Below are 23,225 nucleotides of genomic sequence, written 5' to 3' on the forward strand. Positions count from 1 at the left end.
GTGTATCATTCGCTTATCGTGCGAACGAGACACAAATAGTTTTCGCTATAGGAGTAAGTGGGAGGCAAACGTAGTGTGAGTTCCCTATGTTTTTTAGGGCATATTAGTTCAGCAGGGCAGTTGAATGTAAAATTACTATTAAGCGCCGCTATATTTATTTGAAATTCTGTATGGTTAAATATTATATTAACACAACTATACAAACAAATATATATTTAATTGGGAAAAAATATATATACATTCAATATAACCCATTTATAAGTAGTCGGTGGGAGATGTCAGCAGCAGAAAGGGTACTCGCAGGTCGTTGCAGCTTCATTAATCATGTATGATCGTGCGAACGAGACAAACATAGTGTGTAATATAGGCCCCTCTCGCTCTTGTTTCGCAGATCGTGCGAACGAGACACAAATAGTTTTCGCTATAGGAGTAAGCGAGAGGCACGCCTAGTGTGCGTTCCCCTCTTTTGGGAACCGTTACTTTAGCACAATTAATTCTGGCGGGCAGCTGCTTGCTGAAGATTCTGCGCGCCTGGTATTCAGACCAGGGCACGGGGGACTTGGGGGGGAGAATCGGGCATACATTTTTGTTGTAATTGTTGTTGTTGTCTATCATGAAAAATGGGCTTCAACCACAAATGCTACCAGGCGCATACCAGGCGAACAGAATCAGCAGCAAGGCGCCCAGCAGCAAGTAAATTTTTCTGAGCTATGCTTGTATTGGTGCGCTCTTCATTTATTTTCTCTATATGTATTAGTGTATCATTCGCTTATCGTGCGAACGAGACACAAATAGTTTTCGCTATAGGAGTAAGTGGGAGGCAAACGTAGTGTGAGTTCCCTATGTTTTTTAGGGCATATTAGTTCAGCAGGGCAGTTGAATGTAAAATTACTATTAAGCGCCGCTATATTTATTTGAAATTCTGTATGGTTAAATATTATATTAACACAACTATACAAACAAATATATATTTAATTGGGAAAAAATATATATACATTCAATATAACCCATTTATAAGTAGTCGGTGGGAGATGTCAGCAGCAGAAAGGGTACTCGCAGGTCGTTGCAGCTTCATTAATCATGTATGATCGTGCGAACGAGACAAACATAGTGTGTAATATAGGCCCCTCTCGCTCTTGTTTCGCAGATCGTGCGAACGAGACACAAATAGTTTTCGCTATAGGAGTAAGCGAGAGGCACGCCTAGTGTGCGTTCCCCTCTTTTGGGAACCGTTACTTTAGCACAATTAATTCTGGCGGGCAGCTGCTTGCTGAAGATTCTGCGCGCCTGGTATTCAGACCAGGGCACGGGGGACTTGGGGGGGAGAATCGGGCATACATTTTTGTTGTAATTGTTGTTGTCGTCTATCATGAAAAATGGGCTTCAGCCACAAATTCTACCAGGCGCATACCAGGCGAACAGAATCAGCAGCAAGGCGCCCAGCAGCAAGTAAATTTTTCTGAGCTATGCTTGTATTGGTGCGCTCTTCATTTATTTTCTCTATATGTATTAGTGTATCATTCGCTTATCGTGCGAACGAGACACAAATAGTTTTCGCTATAGGAGTAAGTGGGAGGCAAACGTAGTGTGAGTTCCCTATGTTTTTTAGGGCATATTAGTTCAGCAGGGCAGTTGAATGTAAAATTACTATTAAGCGCCGCTATATTTATTTGAAATTCTGTATGGTTAAATATTATATTAACACAACTATACAAACAAATATATATTTAATTGGGAAAAAATATATATACATTCAATATAACCCATTTATGAGTAGTCGGTGGGAGATGTCAGCAGCAGAAAGGGTACTCGCTGGTCGTTGCAGCTTCATTAATCATGTATGATCGTGCGAACGAGACAAACATAGTGTGTAATATAGGCCCCTCTCGCTCTTGTTTCGCAGATCGTGCGAACGAGACACAAATAGTTTTCGCTATAGGAGTAAGCGAGAGGCACGCCTAGTGTGCGTTCCCCTCTTTTGGGAACCGTTACTTTAGCACAATTAATTCTGGCGGGCAGCTGCTTGCTGAAGATTCTGCGCGCCTGGTATTCAGACCAGGGCACGGGGGACTTGGGGGGGAGAATCGGGCATACATTTTTGTTGTAATTGTTGTTGTTGTCTATCATGAAAAATGGGCTTCAACCACAAATGCTACCAGGCGCATACCAGGCGAACAGAATCAGCAGCAAGGCGCCCAGCAGCAAGTAAATTTTTCTGAGCTATGCTTGTATTGGTGCGCTCTTCATTTATTTTCTCTATATGTATTAGTGTATCATTCGCTTATCGTGCGAACGAGACACAAATAGTTTTCGCTATAAGAGTAAGGGAGAGGCATGCCTAGTGTGCGTTCCCCTCTTTTAGGAACCGCTGACATTCGCTTGCTCCCAGAAGGTTCGAAACTTGGACTTTTTATAACAGTTTTTACCAGTTCTCAGTAGCTTGCTGCTGGTTTCTGTTCGCCTGTTACCCCAATTTGAGAAGCAGGCAAATTGCATGGAAATTTTTGAAAATTTGGATGGGCAGCTGTAATTATTTTTAATTTCTCTAGCTTCAGTTGCGACTTAAATTATTATTTATTTTCCCCGTTAATTGAAAATTATAATATTTAAGAAAATAAAAAATAATTAATTTAAATATTTATTTATTTATAAACTGTTATAATAACTTTGGGCCAGAAATAATAACTGGTATAAACATTTATATTTTATTTTATGCATTTATACCCTTTTACCGCCGGCACAGCCACTTGATTGCAACAACAACCCCATTACAACAACCTCCCTACAGCAGCCATCCAAATTTTCGAAAATTTCCATGCAAATTGCCCGTTTCCCAAATTGGGATACCAGGCGAACAGAAACCAGCAGCAAGCAACTGAAAACTGTTATAAACTGTTATAAAAACTCCAAGTTTCGAACCTTCTGGGAGCAAGCGTAAGCTAGCGGAGGCTCAAACCTTTAGAATTCGTGCGAACGAGACACAAATAGTTTTCGCTATAGGAGTAAGTGGGAGGCAAACATAGTGTGAGTTCCCTATGTTTTTTAGGGCATATTAGTTCAGCAGGGCAGCTGAATGTAAAATTACTATTAAGCGCCGCTATATTTATTTGAAATTCTGTATGGTTAAATATTATAATAAAACAACTATACAAAATAATATATATTTAATTGAGAAAAAATATATATACATTCAATATAACCCATTTATAAGTAGTCGGTGGGAGATGTCAGCAGCAGAAAGGGTACTCGCTGGTCGTTGCAGCTTCATTAATCATGTATGATCGTGCGAACGAGACAAACATAGTGTGTAATATAGGCCCCTCTCGCTCTTGTTTCGCTGATCGTGCGAACGAGACACAAATAGTTTTCGCTATAGGAGTAAGTGAGAGGCATGCCTAGTGTGCGTTCCCCTCTTTTGGGAACCGTTACTTTAGAACAATTAATTCTGGCGGGCAGCTGCTTGCTGCAGATTCTGCGCGCCTGGTACTCAGACCAGGGCACGGGGGACTTGGGGGGGGGGGAGAATCGGGCATACATTTTTTGTTGTAATTGTTGTTGTTGTCTATCATGAAAAATGGGCTTCAACCACAAATTCTACCAGGCGCATACCAGGCGAACAGAATCAGCAGCAAGGCGCCCAGCAGCAAGTAAATTTTTGTGAGCTATGCTTGTATTGGTGCGCTCTTCACTTATTTTCTCTATATGTATTAGTGTATCATTCGCTCATCGTGCGAACGAGACACAAATAGTTTTCGCTATAGGAGTAAGTGGGAGGCAAACATAGAGTGAGCTCCCTATGTTTTTTAGGGTATATTAGTTCAGCAGGGCAGCTGAATGTAAAATTACTATTAAGCGCCGCTATATTTATTTGAAATTCTGTATGGTTAAATATTATAATAAAACAACTATACAAAATAATATATATTTAATTGAGAAAAAATATATATATATTCAATATAACCCATTTATAAGTAGTCGGTGGGAGATGTCAGCAGCAGAAAGGGTACTCGCTGGTCGTTGCAGCTTCATTAATCATGTATGATCGTGCGAACGAGACAAACATAGTGTGTAATATAGGCCCCTCTCGCTTTTGTTTCGCTGATCGTGCGAACGAGACACAAATAGTTTTCGCTATAAGAGTAAGTGAGAGGCATGCCTAGTGTGCGTTCCCCTCTTTTAGGAACCGCTGACATTCGCTTGCTCCCATAAGGTTCGAAACTTGGACTTTTTATAACAGTTGATACCAGTTCTCAGTAGCTTGCTGCTGGTTTCTGTTCGCCTGTTACCCCAATTTGAGAAGCAGGCAAATTGCATGGAAATTTTCGAAAATTTGGATGGGCTGCTGAAATTATTTTTAATTTCTCTAGCTTCAGTTGCGACTTAAATTATTATTTATATTCCCCGTAAATGAAAATGTATGATATTTATTAAATAAAAATTATTTATTTAATATTTTAATAAGTTTTTATTTTTTATTTATTTAATTTAATATCTAAAAATAAATTTAAATTCTTAAAATTAATTATTTTATTATTATTATTTTATTTGTAAATTCAGCATACCAATATTTATTTACCAGGCGCTAAGAAAACACAGCAAGTAGCTGGTGTTTCTCAAAACAAAACAAAGTAACGGCTTCCTTCCCAAAATACAACTCTGGGCAGGCAGCTTTCTGTTTCTTCTGGACACTTGCTATCCCTCTCTGCCTGCCCAGAGTTGTTTTGAGAAAACAGCCATTACTTGCGCTTGCTCGTAAAAGGTTCGAAACTTGGACTTTTTATAACAGTTTTCAGTTGCTGTTTTCCCAAAATACAACTCTGGGCTGGCAGCATCGCTCTAAGTAACGGCTTCTTTCCCAAAATACAACTCTGTGTTGTCTGCTTTCTGTTTTTCTGGACACTTGCTATCCCTTTCTGAGCGCCTGGTATTTTGATGAAAAGTTAGTTCCATTTTCCTTGGCAACTCCGGTTTTGTCATTTCCCTGGCTGCAGATTTGAATTATTAACCAACATACATAAATCGGAATCTGCGGCATGCCCCAGCAATTTCCCATCTCCTGATGCCGTTGCGCAACCAACTGCACCAAATCCGTAGCCGTGGATCGAAATTGAGGAGGAAGTGCGCCCGCACGCACGCAAGATTCAGAAACGCTTCCTCGACTGCGGACCGCCCAAAAGTCGGTGACCAAAGTGGGCACCAACTGGTTTCGCCCGCAGCTACCATCTTGGTCTGGCGTGCTCGCAAAAGGAAAAGTGGTTCGCCCGTGGAAACCGGACTGAAGGCAGGGACTGGACTTGGACTTGGCAATTAAACTGCCTGGCGGTACTTGGAGGTGCGTGTGCGTTGGGAGCGACCATCGCGGTGGGCTCCTGGCCAGTCCAGTGCAATCAAACCCGTTTGCACACTGAAAATAATAAAATATGCCGTCTGACACAATTTTATAGCTTTGACTTTCTTGAAGTGCCCCCTTTTTTCTCCGTGTAGCAGTTCACCAAATGCGTGCGCTTCCGTTTCGCTGGACTTGGCCTCCTTCCTTCTTCCGATAGCAGCATCAGGAGGCGGAGGAGGCGGAGGGAGATATATAAGAGAGTGTCCGCCCAGAGACGCCACAATTCAGTGTCAGTCATGATCGGGTCAGTTGGTGCCACTCTGCTGGGCTTCCTGCTGCAGATCCTGTTCGATGGGACGGCCGGCCAGCAGCTGCTCCTCGCGCGTCCCCAGAGATCGCTGTTTGAGGCTCCCCTGGAGCACCTGGAGCATCTAGAGCACCTGGCGCCGGTGCCCGCTCTGCCCCCGCTCGGCTGGAATACTGTGGGTGGTGGCCTGGGCCTGGGAGTCGGCGGAGAATGGGCCTACAACCCCGTTGGCCTGGGTCACATGAACAAGGATGATCTGCTGACCCTGCTGGAGGCCTGGAAGGAAGTGGAACAAGAGTCGGCGACCACTACAACTACCACTGCTGCCCCGCCGCCAGTGGAAACGACAACCAGAAGGCCAGCTCCTCGTCCTCTGCCGCCACTGCCTCCGCCGCCACCGCCTCGGCCACGTCCTATACCCATACCCATTCCACTGCCGGTGCCTGCTCCCCAGCTGCCTTCCGGAACACCCATCACCGTCAGGCTGCCAGCATTTGTGCCCATCCGGCTGGCTGCCATGTGGACTCCTCCTGCAGGCGGACCTGGATCGGGAGCACCTGCTGCGCCAGCTGCTGCTGCTGCCGGCGATGAGGATCTTGCCACTGACGACGTTCCCGACGATGACGACGCCGCTGCTCCCCGTCTCTTCCGCTTCATGCCCATGCCCCTGGCTCGAGCCAGACCTCGGAGCCAGCCGCAGGCCCGTCAGCAGTTTGTGGTAAGGAACACCCTGGACAGCGTGGACGTGGGCACCGCTCCGGTGCGGACTCAGGTCAGGCCGGAGGTCAAGCCCAAGGTAACAGTTGCACCTGCTCCACGCGCCCAGCCAGCTCCAGCTCCAGCTCCCTTTTTCCGGCCCGGAACTGGTCTGCCGCCGCATCTGGCCAACGCTCGTTTCGAATTGGTGCCCTCCTCCCAAATCATCGGCAACTGGCGGGAGTAAACAAGCAGAGGAGCTGCCAGAGATTCCACTAACCAAGAGAGGAGACCTGAGAACTGGGAGTTCCCCAAGGAGGCTTCCCCCCGCACGACTTTTCCCTGCCCATTATTAATTGTAATATATATTGTTTTTTTTTTTTTTTTGCACTAAAATAAAATATGCCCTTAGTCATAGGTTAACAACAATAGAAACTCTCTTGAATTGTTTATTTTATTTAAAAAATTTATTTATTTATTTAAACATCGTGACTATCGGCAGCCACGATAACCCGGCTATCGCTTACCGATAGCAGCCAGCCTGCTCGCGATTGGTTCAGTTCACGTCACGCCTCACGATATCGATAGACCAGATTCTATGGCCCCAGCAACCCTCCGCTTTCCCGCCTTTTTCTATGGCGAGGCAAGATATGGCAACTTATTAATCAGTGCGGCGCCGAAAGTTATATGCCCGTGATCCGAGGAGAGAGCGCAGCGCACACACGCAGCCACGCCGGAAAGCGCAGCCCATCCGCAGCCAAACCGCAGGAAGGCGATCTCCGTTCGCCCATTCGTTCCGTTTGCCAGATTGCCAGCTGGCCAGCTTCGCGCCGTGAAAAGTCCGTGCCGTGCCGTACCGTACCGTACCGTGCCACCCCCGATCCTCGTCTCGTATTCCCCCGTATCCGCGTTCAAGTGAAACAGCAGCAGGAGCAGCACAGAGGCACTATGAGCGGCAGCGAGGCCGCCAGCGAGCCGCAGGAGCTGGGCGCTGAGGTGGTCAGCGGCTCTGCGGCGCCGCAAGATGACAGCCAGGAGGTGGCCAAGGCCAAGTACACGAACCTGTGCCGCGAGCTCAACATGGACCGTCAAACGGAGATCGATGGCTTCGAGATGTACTTGAAGGTGTCGCAGCGGTGTTCCCTGGAGGTAAGTGAAAAGTGAAGTGGAGTGCAAGGCGCTCTCCCCCCGGCTAAGGTTAACGTCAACGCCCCGTTGCAGGGCGAGTCCATGCACTGGCTGTGCTGTGCTCTGTACGCCGCCTGCCGCAGATCCAGCACGCCCACAGTCATTGGCCAGGATGCGGTGGTGCGGGGCAATTGTGTCTCCCTGAACAACCTGCTGCGCTGCTGCCAAATGAGGTAGGTCTCTCCTCGAGTCTGGCTCCAGCGCCCGCTCTACTTACTCCCTCTCTCTGATGCAGCATCTACGACTTCAAAACCAAGATCAAGCTGTGGTGCGACATGGCCAACCTGCCGCAGGAGTTTGTCAACGAGATCGAGGTCCTGGACCGCAAGTTCAGCATTACCTTTACGCTGTACAAGCGCTTCCGCACCATCTTTGACCTGATCTTTGTGTGTCCGCCCAACGAGAAGAAGCACTCCAAGTACACGTGAGTATATCGAGCTAATCCTGACCACCACTGACTCCCTACTGACACACAGCTCGCTGCACTCGAGCCATGCCAATGGCAAGTGCTCCTTCCTCAAGCTGGACGACTTCTGCTGGCGCCTGTTCCTCTGCGCCAAGAACCAGAAGCCCAGCAACACCGTTGACCTGGTCAGCTCCTTCAACCTGATGATCTGCTGCATCGATCTGATATACAACAATGTGCTGGCCGAGAAGCGCACCGATCTCATCAATCCCAAGTTCGAGGGCCTGCCGCCCGGCTGGACAGAGCTGGACTTTCGCCACAAGCAGTGCTGCATCTTGGGCCACTTTTGCGACATGACCGACGAGGCCAAGGCCATGAAGGCCACCACCTTCCGTGAAATCATGTCGAGCTTCTTTCAGACTTCGGTGGGTTGTCTTGAGACCCTTGAAATGACTCCATCAGGCATCTAACTTGGTTTCTCCTCTTTAACCCAGACCATCTATGGCAGCAAGGACTCCATGCTGGGCCTGCTGGCCAACGAGAACTTCGAGCGCAACCTCAAGTCGCTCAACATCAGCTACGAGCAGTATGTGCTGAGCGTGGGCGAGTTCGACGAGCGCATCCTGAGCGCCTACGATGCCGGCGAACACACGGGCCTCAATGACCAGGCTTTGCGTCCGCCGGTGACGCCGCTTACCCGCATGCAGGACCTGCCCGCCCAGCCGGCCATGGCCGGTGATAAATTCGAGCCCGTCCGCAATGCCACCAACAATGTGAAGCAGCTGATTGCCTTTGGGCGGATCACGGAGCCCACGGAGTTTGTCAAGTGAGTGGAAAAGTTGTTTTTAACCAAGAAAAAGTAGTTAGCTTTCCCTTTTAAAGAGATTTCCCCTAGTTAATGACTCTCTTTTCCCTTTTTCTTCCGCTCAAAAACCCCAGGCAAGCCGGCGAAGAGGTGATTGCCAAGCTGCTGACCATCATCGAGGACCTTAAGCAAAAGTTTCTCGCCAAATACCCCTCGACGGAGGCCAAGAGCCGCTTTCGGCTGGCCAAATCCTTCTACTTCTACCTGCTGGACAAGATCCTGCAGGCGGAGATCCGGAACAAGCCCGACATCGATCTCAAGCGGATGCTGGTGCAGAAGATCTCGCTGGACATCTTCAACATCACGCTGCTGGCCTGCTGCGTGGAGCTAGTGCTGGAGGCCTACAAAACGGACTTCAAGTTCCCCTGGGTGCTCGAGTGCCTTGGCATCAGTTCGTTCGAGTTCCAGAAGATCATTGAGATTGTGGTGCGGCACGGCTCCCACGAGGGCTGCCTGAATCGTTCGCTGATCAAGCACCTCAATGCCATCGAGGAGACGTGCCTGGAGCGTTTGGCCTGGTCGCATAGCTCGCTGGTGTGGTTTTTGATTGCCTCGGCACCGCCGCCGCTGGCCACCTCGCTGGTGGTGAATCGGGATCGCACTGCCGGCCCGCTGCAGATCTTCCTGCGCAAGGTCTATCTGCTGGGCTGGCTGCGCATCCAGAAGCTATGCCTGGAGCTGGGCCTGTGCGAGAAGGCGTCCGAGTGCATCTGGCACATCTTTGAGCACTCGATCACCCACGACACGGACCTGATGAAGGACCGTCACCTGGACCAAATCATCATGTGTGCAATATATATCTACATTAAGGTGGGTGAGAGGAGGAGGAGTCTTGAATCCAAGTTCACGCTATGGTTTCCTGCAGGTCAAGAAAATGGAGGAGCCCAAGTTTAGTGACATCATGCGGGCGTATCGCAACCAGCCGCAGGCGGTCAACAGCGTCTACCGCGAGGTCTTCATCGTCACCTACGACAACGGCGAGCCCAAGGTGCGCGACATCATCCACTTTTACAACAACGTGTATGTGCCCATCATGCGGCAGTTTGCCATCGATTACCTGAATGTGGCCCCGGATGTGAGTGGCCGCACCACGGACCTGCTTTTGTCGCCGCATCCCAAGGAGCGGGCTGCCCAGCCCAAGAAGGTCACACAGAGCCACTCGCTGTTTGTCACCCAGATGCCCAAGAACGACATTCAGCTGCAGCAGTCGCCCAACCAGATGGTCTACAGGTTCTACCACAGTCCCGCCAAGGTAAGGAGCTCCCACTCTTGCATAGACTCTTTTTAACAATCTCCTGCCCCTAGGACCTGCAACTGATGAACGAGAAGGTGCGCGGCGGCAAGCGGATGCTCAGCTTTGGCGACGATGGCGTGACGGAATCCAAGCGCTCGCTGGGATCAGGCGGGGGCGGGGAGCACGATACATAGACAGGGGGCAGCTTAGACTTAGTTTATTGAAAAAGCAAGAAAACCAGAAAACCCTGAAAACAAAAAACAACAAAAAAACTTAAACTAAACAAAAAAAAAAAAAAAACAGCCTGTGCCAGCGGAGACACCCTTTTGGCCCACGCTCTCGACTCTTTTATGATTGTTTTTATATTATTTTTTTTTAGCTCGACATGTTAGCTTAGGCCCCACCAGCAAGGCAACCCACAAACCCAGCAGTTGCTGGGGGAGGAGCACCCCCATTCGAGATGCTTGCTGGGAATTTTAGTAAATAAAAACCACACACACACACAAACACACACACACATCCCTAACAAGTCAAAGTAAACCCACACATTTATATATACACGCATATATACAAAATATACTTTTTAAAAATTAAATTCATTTTAGATTCGTTTTCTTCATTTGGGAATCTTTTTTCTAGAATTTTAATTGTGGAATTTGTAAGGATACAACGATGTTTCTTGCTCAGGCGAGTGGATTACTCTTCATTTTGCTACCAAAAAAAAGGAAGCCGAAGCTTGTTTACCCTTGAAACTTGCAATTGGAACGGAGGACGACATGGAACTCTATCATAACCAAGGCAAAAATGTATGAATTTCAATCGGAAATGACTCCTTTTTTACCCAGAAAATTATTATTTTACATTATAAAATCGAATTTTTTATATTAAAATTGTTTAGTAATTACCTGCATTTTTTTTTTAATTTTTAACAATTTAAAAATTTCATAACTCAGCCAAAAATGCATTAATTTTAATTTGGAAAACTGTTCTGAGCTAGTTTTTATAAGCTTAATTAATCTGCATTCTTAAAAAAAATTAAAATTTTTCATCAAAATCTGAGAATTTTAATGATGTAACCCCTTATCAAATTTTCTAAAAATGGCTCAAAACTAGTTTTCCTCCGGACTTCGCTTAAACGATTCGTCTTTTCATGCTGATCAAGAATATATATGGTTTGTAGGGTCGGAAATGACTCCTTCACTTAAAAAAATATTATTTTGTATTATAAAATCTGATTTTTTATATTAAAAAATATTATAACTCGGCCAAAAATGCCTTAATTTGCATTCGGAAAGCTGTGTTATGTTAGTTTTTATGAGGTTAATAAATCTGCATACTTAGTTAAAAAAAAAAATTAGGTCAAAAATTGAGAATTTTAATGATGTAACCCCTTATCACATTTCGCAAAAATGGCTCAAAATTTGATTTCCTCCAAACATGGCTTAAACGATTCGTATTTTAATGCTGATCAAGAATATATATGGTTTATGGGGTCGGAAATTATTCCTTCACTTAGAAAAATATTATTTTGTATTATAAAATCTGATTTTTTATTTAAAAAATATCATAACTCTGCCAAAAATGCCTTAATTTGCATTCGGAAAGCGGTGTTATGTTAGTTTTTATGAGGTTAATAAATCTGTCAAAAATTGAGAATTTTATCACATTTCGCAAAAATGGCTCAAAATTTGATTTCCTCCAAACATGGCTTAAACGATTCGTATTTTAATGCTGATCAAGAATATATATGGTTTATGGGGTCGGAAATGACTCCTTCACTTAAAAAAATATTATTTTGTATTATAAAATCTCATTTTTTATTTAAAAAATATCATAACTCTGCCAAAAATGCCTTAATTTGCATTCGGAAAGCGGTGTTATGTTAGTTTTTATGAGGTTAATAAATCTGCATACTTAGTTAAAAAAAAAAATTTAGGTCAAAAATTGAGAATTTTAATGATGTAACCCCTTATCACATTTCGCAAAAATGGCTCAAAATTTGATTTCCTCCAAATATGGCTTAAATGATTCGTATTTTAATGCTGATCAAGAATATATATGGTTTATGGGGTCGGAAATGACTCCTTCACTTAAAAAAATATTATTTTGTATTATAAAATCTCATTTTTTATTTAAAAAATATCATAACTCTGCCAAAAATGCCTTAATTTGCATTCGGAAAGCGGTGTTATGTTAGTTTTTATGAGGTTAATAAATCTGCATACTTAGTTAAAAAAAAAAATTTAGGTCAAAAATTGAGAATTTTAATGATGTAACCCCCTTATCACATTTCGCAAAAATGGCTCAAAATTTGATTTCCTCCAAATATGGCTTAAATGATTCGTATTTTAATGCTGATCAAGAATATATATGGTTTATGGGGTCGGAAATGACTCCTTCACTTAAAAAAATATTATTTTGTATTATAAAATCTCATTTTTTATTTAAAAAATATCATAACTCTGCCAAAAATGCCTTAATTTGCATTCGGAAAGCGGTGTTATGTTAGTTTTTATGAGGTTAATAAATCTGCATACTTAGTTAAAAAAAAAAATTTAGGTCAAAAATTGAGAATTTTAATGATGTAACCCCTTATCACATTTCGCAAAAATGGCTCAAAATTTGATTTCCTCCAAATATGGCTTAAACGATTCGTATTTTAATGCTGATCAAGAATATATATGGTTTATGGGGTCGGAAATGATTCCTTCAACTAAAAACTGATTTTTTATATAAAAAAAATATTCTAAAATTTGTTCATTAGCGGAACCCATCAAATGAGTAATTGAAAAACGTAAACATCTTCCACAAAAGTGATTTTATTTCCGTATAAATGGTTTCTATATAAACAAGCTAAGGCTATTCCCCCTACGGATCCAGCCGGAGTGTAGCCACGATGAAGGAGAGGGCTGAACGCTGCTGCGGCACCGTGGTGGCATCCGCCTGCAGACGCTGCTCCAGGAGCGGACTGCACGTGAAGAGCGGCGCCGACTGCTCCGGCACCACGCGGAAGGCCACCCTTCGCCAGGTGCCGCGCACCTCGTCCAGACGATCCTCCTCCAGAGCCTCCCGCAACGCCGGCATATCCGAGCCCTTGGCCAGCGCCAGCAGGTGGGCCATGGCCAGGCACAGCTGCTGCTGCAGCGCATCCCTGTGGTTGTACTCCTCGTAGTTGTCCAGGGCATTGGAGCGCTCCAGGGCGTCCAGCAGCGAGCGCCATACCAGCGGAAAGTGGACACCAAAGTCCTGGCGCTGCTCCACCTGCAGCAGCACCCCAGTGGCATTGATGCGCACCTTGAAGTTGGCATGCTGCACCACCAGCTGGTTGAGGGCCGGAAACAGGATGCCCGCCAGGTGGCTGGTGGCAAAGAAGGCCCTGTGCTTGACCAGATTCCCGATGGCATGGCAGGCGTTCCACTTGACCTTGGCACTGCCCGCGGACCGCACACAGTCCAGCAGCTTGGACATGGCCAGCTGCATGGGTTCGGTATTCCCGGTGGCCTGCTGCTGCTGCAGGATCTGGAGCAGATTGCCCAGGGAGCGGACGGCATTGGCCTTGACCTTGTCGTGATCCCCGCAGCTTTGCGTGGCCGCCTGGATGAGGCGGCCGAGAAGCTCCTCGGAAATCCTCTCCGAATGGTTGGGAATGGCTGCTATCAAGGCATCACTGATGTTGCCCAGGGCCCAGGCGGTCTTGATCCTCACCGCCAGCTGGCCATCGCTGATGAGGCGCAGCGTCAGCTCCGCTGCATTCTCCACAAAGACCAGGTCCGCCTTCAGGCTGGGATGCAGCACGTAGACGGCCAAGGCCCGCAGAGCAGCGGCCCTGACCAGCGGCTCCTCGCCATCGTCGCTGGCACAGCCGCTGAGGAAGGCCAGCAGAGCGTTCCGCTGGCCAGGAGGCAGCCGCTCGAAGCTGAAGCCACCCATGTTGGACAGGGCATCGCAGAGGGCGCACTTCAGCGAGGCTCCGGCGGCGTCATTGTAGGCTCCATAGATGCCCGGCAGCAGGCTGAGCCAGAAGGACAGCTGCATCTCCCGCTCTGGCGGGTCTGGGAGCAGGCGTCCCAGCTGGTAGCCCACGGAATCCAGGCAGCGGGCCGCGTACAGTCTCACATCAGCCGTGATGTCCTGCAAACCGGCGAGCAAAACCCTTGCCAAGCGGGCCTGATGGCCGCGGAGTAACCCCACATGGGTGGCCATGGCCAGCAGGACCTGGAAGCACTCCACACGCATCGGTGGCCCCGTGCCCAGGCTCTCCAGCTGCCTCAGGACCTGCCGCAGCAGCCAGGAGTTTCGGGGAATGGCCGGGGCACTCAGCGGGACGGGATTAGCCTCTGGTCTGTGCTGCGCCAGCTGCTCCTGCTGCTGCTGCTCCGCCTCCTCCTCCAGTTCCAACTCCGCATCCGAATCGCAGAGCTCGTGAAAGTCCGACTGCAGCTCCTCCAGCTTGAGATCCCGCTGGCTGGGAGCCAGTCCTATGGCGCTGGCCATCTCTGGCGTTAGTTTCGGCGTGGCCACCAGCATTTCCATCACCAGCAAGGCCGACACGGCCACCGGCGAGTCCGCGCTCTTGATCAGCTTCTTCACGTGGCCCACAAACTCGTAGACGAAGCCCATCTCCAGCTGCTCGAAGGGTGTGGCCTGCACGAGCACGGCCAGGCACTTGAGGCACTGGGTGAGCACCGGCGGCGCATATTCGCGCTCCAGAATGGAGCACAGCGAGCGATAGGCCGAGAGGACGCAGCTGGCCAGGCTCACGGCGAAGGGCGTGTAGTTGCTGGGGCCCCGGGAGCAGGCCTGGCTCAGGTAGCCCTTGGATCCGTACAGCAGCTGGGCGGCCAGCTGCAGGGCCAGCGCCCGGCAGCGGGAGTTACCGTCCGTTTGGCCCACGAGCAGCAGGTGGCCACCGCCGCCAGAGTCGGCGCTGGGAAAGAGGACGTGCCAGTAGCCGTAGAGCGTACGGCGGGGCAGCTGCCTGGCCAGAGATCCCAGCAGTTGCAGCGCCGAGATCCGCACCTTGGCCTGCAGCTGACGGAGCTGCTTGGGTCCCGGCAGCTGATCCGAATCGGAGGGGGGACAGTTCTCGCCGGAGTCGCCGGTGAGACAGCCGTAGTCCTGGTTGCCCATCAGCAGCAGGCGGTCCCGGGGAGCACTCTCCGCCAGCAGAGAGTCGCTGACCTGGTTGTTGTTGCTTTGGTTTCGCTGCTTGGCCAGGGATCTCATCTTCCGCACCTTGTTCTTGCGTCCGCCCGAACGGGCCTTGCTGCCGGCGGCGTTCTGCTGCTCCGAGTCGTGGGGCTCCTCCTCGTGGCCATAGGCGGCGGATTGCTGGGCAGGCTGCACCTTCCGCGGCAGCTGCAGCTTGGCTGGCGCCTCACCTTCCGCTCCGTATTGCACGTAACACTGGACTAGGCCCATCAGCTCGGGCACATGCTGGACCGCATAGTCCGGCTGCCTGGCCACCAGCTTCTGGAGCAGCTGCAGGCTGTGCCCCACTATTAGGGGAAGCTGCTCCTGCTCCCTGGCCTCCAGCCAGCGGCCATCGAAGTGGCATTGAACGAGAGAATCGGCAGCATTTCGACTGCTGGCACTGTCCTCCGCCTCCTCGGCCTGCTCCAAGTCGGCCAGCACTGCCTCCTGGCACTTGATGAGGAGCAGAGCTGCTTTCACATCCTTGGGATGGGGCAACATGGCCAATGCTGACCAGTAGCCGGGCAGGTGTTCCTTGGGCAGCGTTTTCAGCAGCGACAACAGCAGATTCAGTTCCTCCGCCAGCTTCTCCCGCTGCCCGCCGCCCATCAGCCACTCCGCCAGCAGGTGTGACCGCACCAGGATCACTCGCCTGGCCAGGATCAGCTCGCTTAGCCACAGCTGCCAGTTCCGCAACAGGTCGTGGTCCCCTCTCGCTCGCACCTCCTCGAACAGCTGCCGCAGCCGCTCGCTCGGCACGCCCACTGGTGTGCCCTTCGGCTGCCACAGATCCTGGAGCAGCTGCAGGTGCCGTTGGCGCGTTGCCTCATCCTGCTGGGCCGCAGATTCGGCGTCTAGAAGCCTCCGCCGGAGAGCGTCATGCATCTCCCTGTCCTTGTCCATTGTCTGTGGTGCTGCCAACTCTGCGGCCCAAACAATTGTGATGGCAGGGCTAGAGGTGGAGGAACATCGATAGGTCGATAATTTCGATAATCTTGTACAACATCAACAAAATGTAAAACAATAAATGGTTAATTAAATTATAATTTACTTTGTTTTATTATTTTTACCAAACATTTCCGACTCTATAGCTCAAGCGGTGAATCTTTTTAGACATATCCAGAGGAAGAAATTATTTAGTCATTTTTTTTTTAATTTTCTAAGGGGTTACATTGTTCATATTTTCAACAATTTAATAAAATTTTAATTTTAAATACTGTATGCAGATTTATTTAGTTCACAAAAACTAACAAGGAACAATTTTCCGATTTAAAATTAATACATTTTCGGCCGAGTTATGAAATTTTTAACTTTTAAAAAATTAAGAAAAAAATGCAGGTAATTATAAAAAAAAAAATTCATATAAAAAATGGATTTTACAATATAAAATAATATTTTTCCTGAGTGAAGGAATCATTTCCGACCCTATAAACCATATATATTCTTGATCAGCATTAAAAAACGAATCGTTTAAGCCAAGTCCGGAGGAAAACTAATTTTGAGGCATTTTTGCGAAATGTGATAAGGGGTTACATCATTAAAATTTGCAATTTTTGACCTAAATTTTTTTTTTAACTAAGTATGCAGATTTATTAACCTCATAAAAACTAACATAACACCGCTTTCCGAATGCAAATTAAGGCATTTATGGCCGAGTTATGGGATTTTTTAATATAAAAAATCAGATTTTATAATACAAAATAATATTTTTCTAGGTGAAGGAGTCATTTCCAACCCCATAAACCATATATATTCTTGATCAGCATTAAAATACGAATCGTTTAAGCGAAGTCCGGAGGAAAACTAGTTTTGAGCCATTTTTAGAAAATTTGATAAGGGGTTACATCATTAAAATTCTCAGATTTTGATGAAAAATTTTAATTTTTTTAAATTTCAAATAAAGTATGCAAATTTGTTAGCCTCATAAGAACTGACACAAAACAGTTTTCCGATTTAAAATTAATGCTTTTTTGGCGGAGTTATACAATTTTTTAGCTGTTCAAAATTTAGAAAATTATAAAAAAATTTTTAATATAAAAAAAACTGATTTTACAATATAAAATAATATTTTTTCCGAGTGATGGGTTCCTCTTTTATTATTATTTTTCTTTTATTTTTATTATTCAGTTTTCATTTAAAGGGAAATATTAATTTAAAAAAAGACCCTTTTTATAAACAAACCGCCCTAAAAAAAAAGAGTCCTATTTGCTTGTTTATTTTTCAAAATGTTTTAATCGGAATCACACAGTTGGTTTTTTTTTAATATTCCTATTCCAGGGCTGTGCCACCTTCTCCGAGCTCTTCAAAAAGCATTCCTTGCTATTTAATACAAAATGTATACAATTCTTGTTGTTTTTCGCACGGAAATAAATAAATTTTTGGAATACAAAATACATATATACAAATATATGTGGCGCTTGCTTGAAACAGTAAATACAATACTTGTTTTAAATTTAAATTCTAATAAAAAAAGAAACACAAAACTTGAATCTTTGTTACACTTAATAGGATTAACTTTTGACCTTACGAAATAGATATGTTTTTGCATTAAAAAAATAGGAGCGCATATTGTAGTTGTGTGTGCGTGTTGGGAGTGTCTGGGGGCGGGGTAAAGGCGGCGATAAAGGCGGTTTGGGTAGACAGTTGGCCCAGAATCGAAGGCTGCCCTCCGCTTGGGTTCCAAGAAGCGTACATCTATAATCTCCCCAGAATGGTGGGCGGATCGGATCGGTTTGGTTTGGTTTGCTTCGAATCACATCGACTTAGAGGAAGTACGGCGTCGTGTTCTGCTTGGGTATCACCCGCTCCGCATCCGGCACAGCCATGAAGATCTTCGTCTGCCGCTGCTGCGCCGTCTCAAAGCTGAGGATCGCCGCCACGTTGCCGCAGCGATAGCAGTAGTTGGGCGCCGACCACACGGTCACCAGCTTGCCCTCGAACATATACTTGATGCCCTCGTTGACCAGCTGATGGGCCCGACAGATCAAATCCAGGTTATTGATCGTCATAAAGTCCTTGGTGACATTGTGACCAAACAGCCAACCGGCGCCGCGTGGACTCTGGCCCCAGTACTCCATATCCTCCGGATCGGACCAGACTAGATCGCAGAAGGCCCCCTTGTAGGGAATCTCACCGTTCCGTTCGATGGTCCGGATCTGATCCAGGGTGATGATCTCGGGGCTGAGGCCGCCGTGAACGCACAGAACCTCCTCGTCGATGATCTGTGGAGGCGCGTGGGTTAGTAAATAGCAATAGATTACAGGCAGCAGGACATACGGCGGCTATGGTGAGCAGATCAAAGACCTTGCAGCAGTACTTCCAGCCATTGGCATTGCCGTATTTGCTGAAGCACTCGTCAAAGAAGCCATAGACCTTGGTGATCTGACGGGTCTCGTGGTTGCCGCGCAGCAGGGTTATCCGGCTGGGGTAGCGCGCCTTGAGGGTCAGCAGGCGGGTGAACGTTTCCAGCGAGTAGTAGCCACGGTCCACAAAGTCGCCCATAAATATGTAGTTTGTGTCCGGCACCTGGCCGCCTGTCCGGAACAGCTGCTCCAGGTCGTAGAACTGCAGGGGAAACAGTGGGTGTGGGTTATAAATGCTGGCATATTCCCCTGGAAGATCCACTCACCTGGCCATGGATATCGCCGCACACGGTGACTGGCGTGCTCACGGGCAGTATGTTTGTCTCCTCCAGCAGTATGTCGCACACCATCTCGCAGAGATTCTTCAGCTCATTCTCCGGCAGGTACTTGCACTCCTTCACCGTCTCGATCCACTTGTCCACATCGCCCATGCCGCCGTGTTTCCTTTTCCACAAAAACAAAAATAATGTGCGAAATCCGTGTTGATTTCGCCAGCAGTGTGACCGTGGCGTTATGGAGCATGGTCTGGTCACACCAGACAGCCCAGTCGAACGCCTATCGATTATCGATTCTTACAATCACGCGCTGCTATTTTGAAACTAGTAATACAAATTTTTATATATTTTTTAGAAGAAAAAAATCTTGATTTGAATAATACTCTAGGTGAACGCTTTATTAACAGCAGAAACATTAAAATTAAAGTTGTGGAAAACCTTAGACGCTAACGAAAACCCTACGAAAACTCATTTGGCAGTCAGATTCCAGATCCTGGGGCGATCCAGACCCTCACTCATGGTGGTGCGAATAGTGCTCATAGTGCTCCTCGTGGTGAACCGGCTCCTCGTAGTGACCGTGCTCGTGCAGATGCGATTCGCTGTGATTCTCCAGGACCAGGCCGTGGTTGTGATTGTGCTCGGTCTTGGGATGCAGGATCTTCAGCTTCTGCTTGGTGCCGCCAATCTCGATGGGCTTCTTCACCAGATGCTGATCCTCCTTCTTAATGTAGACGGGCACGGCATGGTAATGATGGAACTTGACGCTCTGATGCGAAGTGGCATGCTTGTGGTCCACCTCGTGGTGCAGCTCCGTTTCCTCGTGCTCGGGCTCCTGATGGTGTTCATCATGGTGGTGTTCGTACTCATCATGCTCCTGGTGATGGTGGTGGTAATCGTGGATCTTGAGCGCTGCGCTGGCGGCCACTAGGATCAAACAGGGAAGCTGCAAGATTTATTTAAGATATTGAGTTGAGGTTTGGATTCAAAGGATGCAAATAGGGACATTAGGGATATTTCTTTAAATTTAATAAGCAAAAAGTTCACTAGAAAAACTAGAAAATGAGTTTTGTAAATTCACAAAATCACTTTAATCTGTAGCCTTAAAAAGGTGATGATTTCCTTTAAGGAAAGTTATCCTTTTTTGTTTAGCTTTAAACTGAATATTTAAATTCAGGAAAACTCTATATATTTTCTACATTTCACACATTTTATGTGGTTAAGAATCCTTAAACTCCAAACACATCCTTGTTTGTTTTTTATCCCGATTTAAATATATATTCCAATTGTGCTCTGCTTACAATGAATTTCAGCATGTCTTTTGGTTGCTTGTTGCTTTGTTTTTATTTTTAAAACACTGTTAAATCCACAGTAAACACTTAAAAAAATAATAATCGGTTTTATTTTTTTTGTCGAAGAATTCGTTACGCGAGGCGCTCTCCTTGACGGTTGCTGGCTGAATGTGGCTTGACGTTCGGTACTAGATTCGATTTATACCCAAACTGAGAGAGCTCTGGTGAAACGAGAAATGTGCAACACACAACAACAACAACATGCAATCATTCGATGGAATGGAACGGCAACGAACTTCAAGTCAAAGTCGAGGCGCCGCCGCAGCCGCTGCTTGGTAATTTATGGCCGCTGCCACAATTGTTTGGGAAATTCGATTCCCGATGCATATGCGTGCGTTAGTGGTTCAATTAAAGCCAAGATTACGTATACGTACATGTGGCCGTCACCGTCATCGGAGGCCTAAGGCCTAAGGCCAGTTTCCTGCGCCCGCCAGGAGAAAACCCGTTGCCAATCAACGGGTTAACCACCCAAAAACAACGCCAAACCAGTCGCCGCTTCCATGCAAGTCCAAGGCAATTAGGCAAAGACACAAAAGCAAAACAAACCAAAAACTTTAAAACAAACAAAACTAAACAAAACAAATAGACAATATTGAGTCCAGAAACCGCGAAATCCTTTTCACCATCTAAAAGTTATAAATATTGGTTCAGCGCTAATATTTTCATTCCATTATTGATTCTTTTAGTATTATTTATTAATTTGTAAACATATTAAAATGATAAACATATATATTTTGAAATTAAAAACTCTTATTATCACCATTTACTCATACCCACTCTCATTTAAATTGCAGAAAATCCGTTACTTAGTTATCGCTATCGATAGTGATCCTGGCTAATTTAGAACGATAGACTGGCTTCCGCATTTCTGAAATTGCTTTCCAATTTGTCACTGTCGCTAATCGATGATAAATGATGGATTTGAGATTGAGATTGAGAGTGAAGGGCCTTGCCGCGCCGTCGATGCGTTGTGGCAACATGGGTGAAAGGTGCGTCTGGTGTTGATCCCATTTTGAGGCAAGGCAAGGCAATGGAGCAATTAAAATGCAGCACAACACTATTAGGTAACAACAGGCCAGGCATTTTTGCCAGCCAGGTGAACGTCCGACTTGGGAAGCTCGCGGAAAAGCCCCGAAAAATCATTCAAAAATTGCTTAAAGCCACCGATTTATTGGGTTAGTGTGCTCTGGGCTCCCTGTCTCTCTCTCTCTCTGTCTCCTCTCTCTCTCTCTTTCTGAGTGTGTGCACATATAATCGATTTGGAAAAGTAAAAGTAAACTGCTTTTCCCGGCCCCACAATTTGCATAACAGCCATAAAGCCGCCCGTCGTGGCACTGCATCCACATGGATATTTCAATATTTGGCCATGTCCGACATGCTGGCCGGCGTGCTCATGTCGCCTTTGTCTCGCGTGGAGTTTTTAATTATAAATATTATATAACTGCGCAATTAGCAGGAAGCGCCCGCTTACCCAATGAGGAAAATTCAAAAAAAAATTCAAATTTAAAAACTGGTTCAAGGATAACAATCGATAAGCGGAGTAATCGATCGATTCTGACAGCTCCAGTGCTGCCCAGTTGCGCAACTTTTTCCAATTGGCATTTTCCGCTTAATAAATTTGTTTTAATGATTATAATAATAAACTTGTTAAGAAATTGAGATAGATAGCTACATTTTGAAAGTGTCAAGTTGCACAATAATGTTAAATGTGTGGCAAATAACAAAATCAAAAAGATTTAAGCTACAAAACTGTCCCAAAATTTAGCCAAAAGATTATTAAATCAATTTATATTCTTTAAATAAAATTATTAACAATTTTTAGAGGTTGTTAAAATGGATTATTTAAAGAGAAATCATCAGTTAATTTTTCCAGGAGCTGCAACGATTTTTAAGTTCTGTAATGTATCGACTATCGATGTCCTGATTCTATTCCTTAATCGATAATTGGCGCGCCTGCGCAGAGTTGAAGGTGAAAACCGAATCAGGTTGCGCCAAAGCACAAATTAAATAACCATAACCGAAAAGAAACTCACCTTGTCATGGATTTGGGCGACTCCAAGCTGCGGGCAGTGCGTGTGCTGGGCCAGGGCACCTTCGGTCGGGTGTTTCTCTGCCAGCAGCGCAACGCCGAAGGCGAAACCCGTAATGTCTGCGTCAAACGGATCATTGTGCGCAATCCCAAGACCGAGCTGCGTCCAATCATGGAGGAGGTGTACATTATATCGCAGCTTCGTCACCCTTACATCGTCCAGTTCCTGCGCTCCTTTAACCACGCCGGCACCGTCAACATTGTCATGGAGTATTTGCCCAATGGCACCTTGCGGGACGTGATCCAGCGCCTGCCCAGGGGAGGATCAACTGGTGGCGTGCCGCAGAAGCGCCTGTTGCGGTATTTCTGTGACATGGTCGTGGGCCTGGAGTACCTGCACATCCGGTGCGTCATCCATCGGGACATCAAGCCGGAGAATATGCTGCTGGATGCCAACGACCGGGTCAAGATCGCCGACTTTGGCATCTCTAATGTCCATGCGCCCAGCACACAGCTGCAGGCGGGCATGGGCACGCCGTTGTACATGGCGCCGGAGGCGATGTCCAGCCAGGGCAAGGTGGACTTCAAATCGGATATATGGTCACTGGGCTTGGTCCTCTACGAGTTGTGCCTGGGCAGGAGCCCGTTCACAGCGCTCCTGGAGACGGGTGGCGGCGCCTCTGCCACTCCTACCCAGCTTCAGGCCGTTATCCAGGCTCTGGTCCGTCCCAAGCTCGACTGCCAGCTCATCCGGCGACTCTACGAGCCCGTGTGGGCGCGCATCTGCGAGCTGATGATCGTCTACGAGCCGAAGCGTCGCATCTGCCTGCCGGATCTTTACCATGTGGATGCCGGGATCACAGCGGCGCTGTACAGGCAGTACTTCGACTACAGATACTAGGAGGGAGGAGCAGGTGCCCCCCTTGGAAGCTATAAGAAGCCATTTTAGGATAAGCAATAAACTATAAGATCAATCCAAAGAAAAGTCTGGA

General features: G+C 46.8%; 6 protein-coding genes across 6 annotated transcripts; 3 read left to right on the plus strand and 3 right to left on the minus strand.

Annotated features, from left to right (window-relative positions):
• Window positions 1–5,625: 5,625 nt before the first annotated feature.
• On the plus strand, window positions 5,626–6,673 carry LOC108080281 (translation initiation factor IF-2). The gene has a single exon (XM_017174945.3). The coding sequence runs from the start codon at window positions 5,626–5,628 to the stop codon at window positions 6,577–6,579; it is 954 nt and encodes a 317-aa protein (XP_017030434.1). The 3' UTR covers window positions 6,580–6,673.
• A 247-nt stretch (window positions 6,674–6,920) lies between these two features.
• Window positions 6,921–10,620, plus strand: Rbf (Retinoblastoma-family protein). The gene is made up of 8 exons (XM_017175089.3): window positions 6,921–7,481; window positions 7,554–7,693; window positions 7,756–7,944; window positions 7,997–8,351; window positions 8,421–8,752; window positions 8,866–9,601; window positions 9,657–10,043; window positions 10,097–10,620. The coding sequence occupies exons 1-8, from the start codon at window positions 7,020–7,022 to the stop codon at window positions 10,217–10,219; spliced, it is 2,724 nt and encodes a 907-aa protein (XP_017030578.1). The 5' UTR covers window positions 6,921–7,019; the 3' UTR covers window positions 10,220–10,620.
• A 2,206-nt stretch (window positions 10,621–12,826) lies between these two features.
• On the minus strand, window positions 12,827–16,310 carry LOC108080373 (HEAT repeat-containing protein 6). The gene is made up of 2 exons (XM_017175093.2): window positions 16,270–16,310; window positions 12,827–16,170 (listed from the first exon to the last, which is right to left on the minus strand). The coding sequence occupies exons 1-2, from the start codon at window positions 16,293–16,295 to the stop codon at window positions 12,894–12,896; spliced, it is 3,303 nt and encodes a 1,100-aa protein (XP_017030582.2). The 5' UTR covers window positions 16,296–16,310; the 3' UTR covers window positions 12,827–12,893.
• A 1,112-nt stretch (window positions 16,311–17,422) lies between these two features.
• PpV (Protein phosphatase V) lies at window positions 17,423–19,095 on the minus strand. The gene is made up of 3 exons (XM_017175130.2): window positions 18,847–19,095; window positions 18,495–18,782; window positions 17,423–18,439 (listed from the first exon to the last, which is right to left on the minus strand). Exons 1-3 carry the CDS (start codon window positions 19,009–19,011, stop codon window positions 17,981–17,983), a joined length of 912 nt encoding a protein of 303 aa, XP_017030619.1. The 5' UTR covers window positions 19,012–19,095; the 3' UTR covers window positions 17,423–17,980.
• Window positions 19,096–19,239: 144 nt separating this feature from the next.
• On the minus strand, window positions 19,240–20,299 carry LOC108080337 (histidine-rich glycoprotein). The gene is made up of 2 exons (XM_017175036.3): window positions 20,154–20,299; window positions 19,240–19,798 (listed from the first exon to the last, which is right to left on the minus strand). The coding sequence occupies exons 1-2, from the start codon at window positions 20,166–20,168 to the stop codon at window positions 19,367–19,369; spliced, it is 447 nt and encodes a 148-aa protein (XP_017030525.1). The 5' UTR covers window positions 20,169–20,299; the 3' UTR covers window positions 19,240–19,366.
• A 1,618-nt stretch (window positions 20,300–21,917) lies between these two features.
• Window positions 21,918–23,208, plus strand: png (pan gu). The gene has a single exon (XM_017175035.3). The coding sequence runs from the start codon at window positions 22,244–22,246 to the stop codon at window positions 23,132–23,134; it is 891 nt and encodes a 296-aa protein (XP_017030524.1). The 5' UTR covers window positions 21,918–22,243; the 3' UTR covers window positions 23,135–23,208.
• Window positions 23,209–23,225: the final 17 nt, after the last annotated feature.

The sequence above is a fragment of the Drosophila kikkawai genome, chromosome X (assembly GCF_030179895.1).
Source record: "Drosophila kikkawai strain 14028-0561.14 chromosome X, DkikHiC1v2, whole genome shotgun sequence".
NCBI classification, from domain to species: domain Eukaryota; kingdom Metazoa; phylum Arthropoda; class Insecta; order Diptera; family Drosophilidae; genus Drosophila; species Drosophila kikkawai.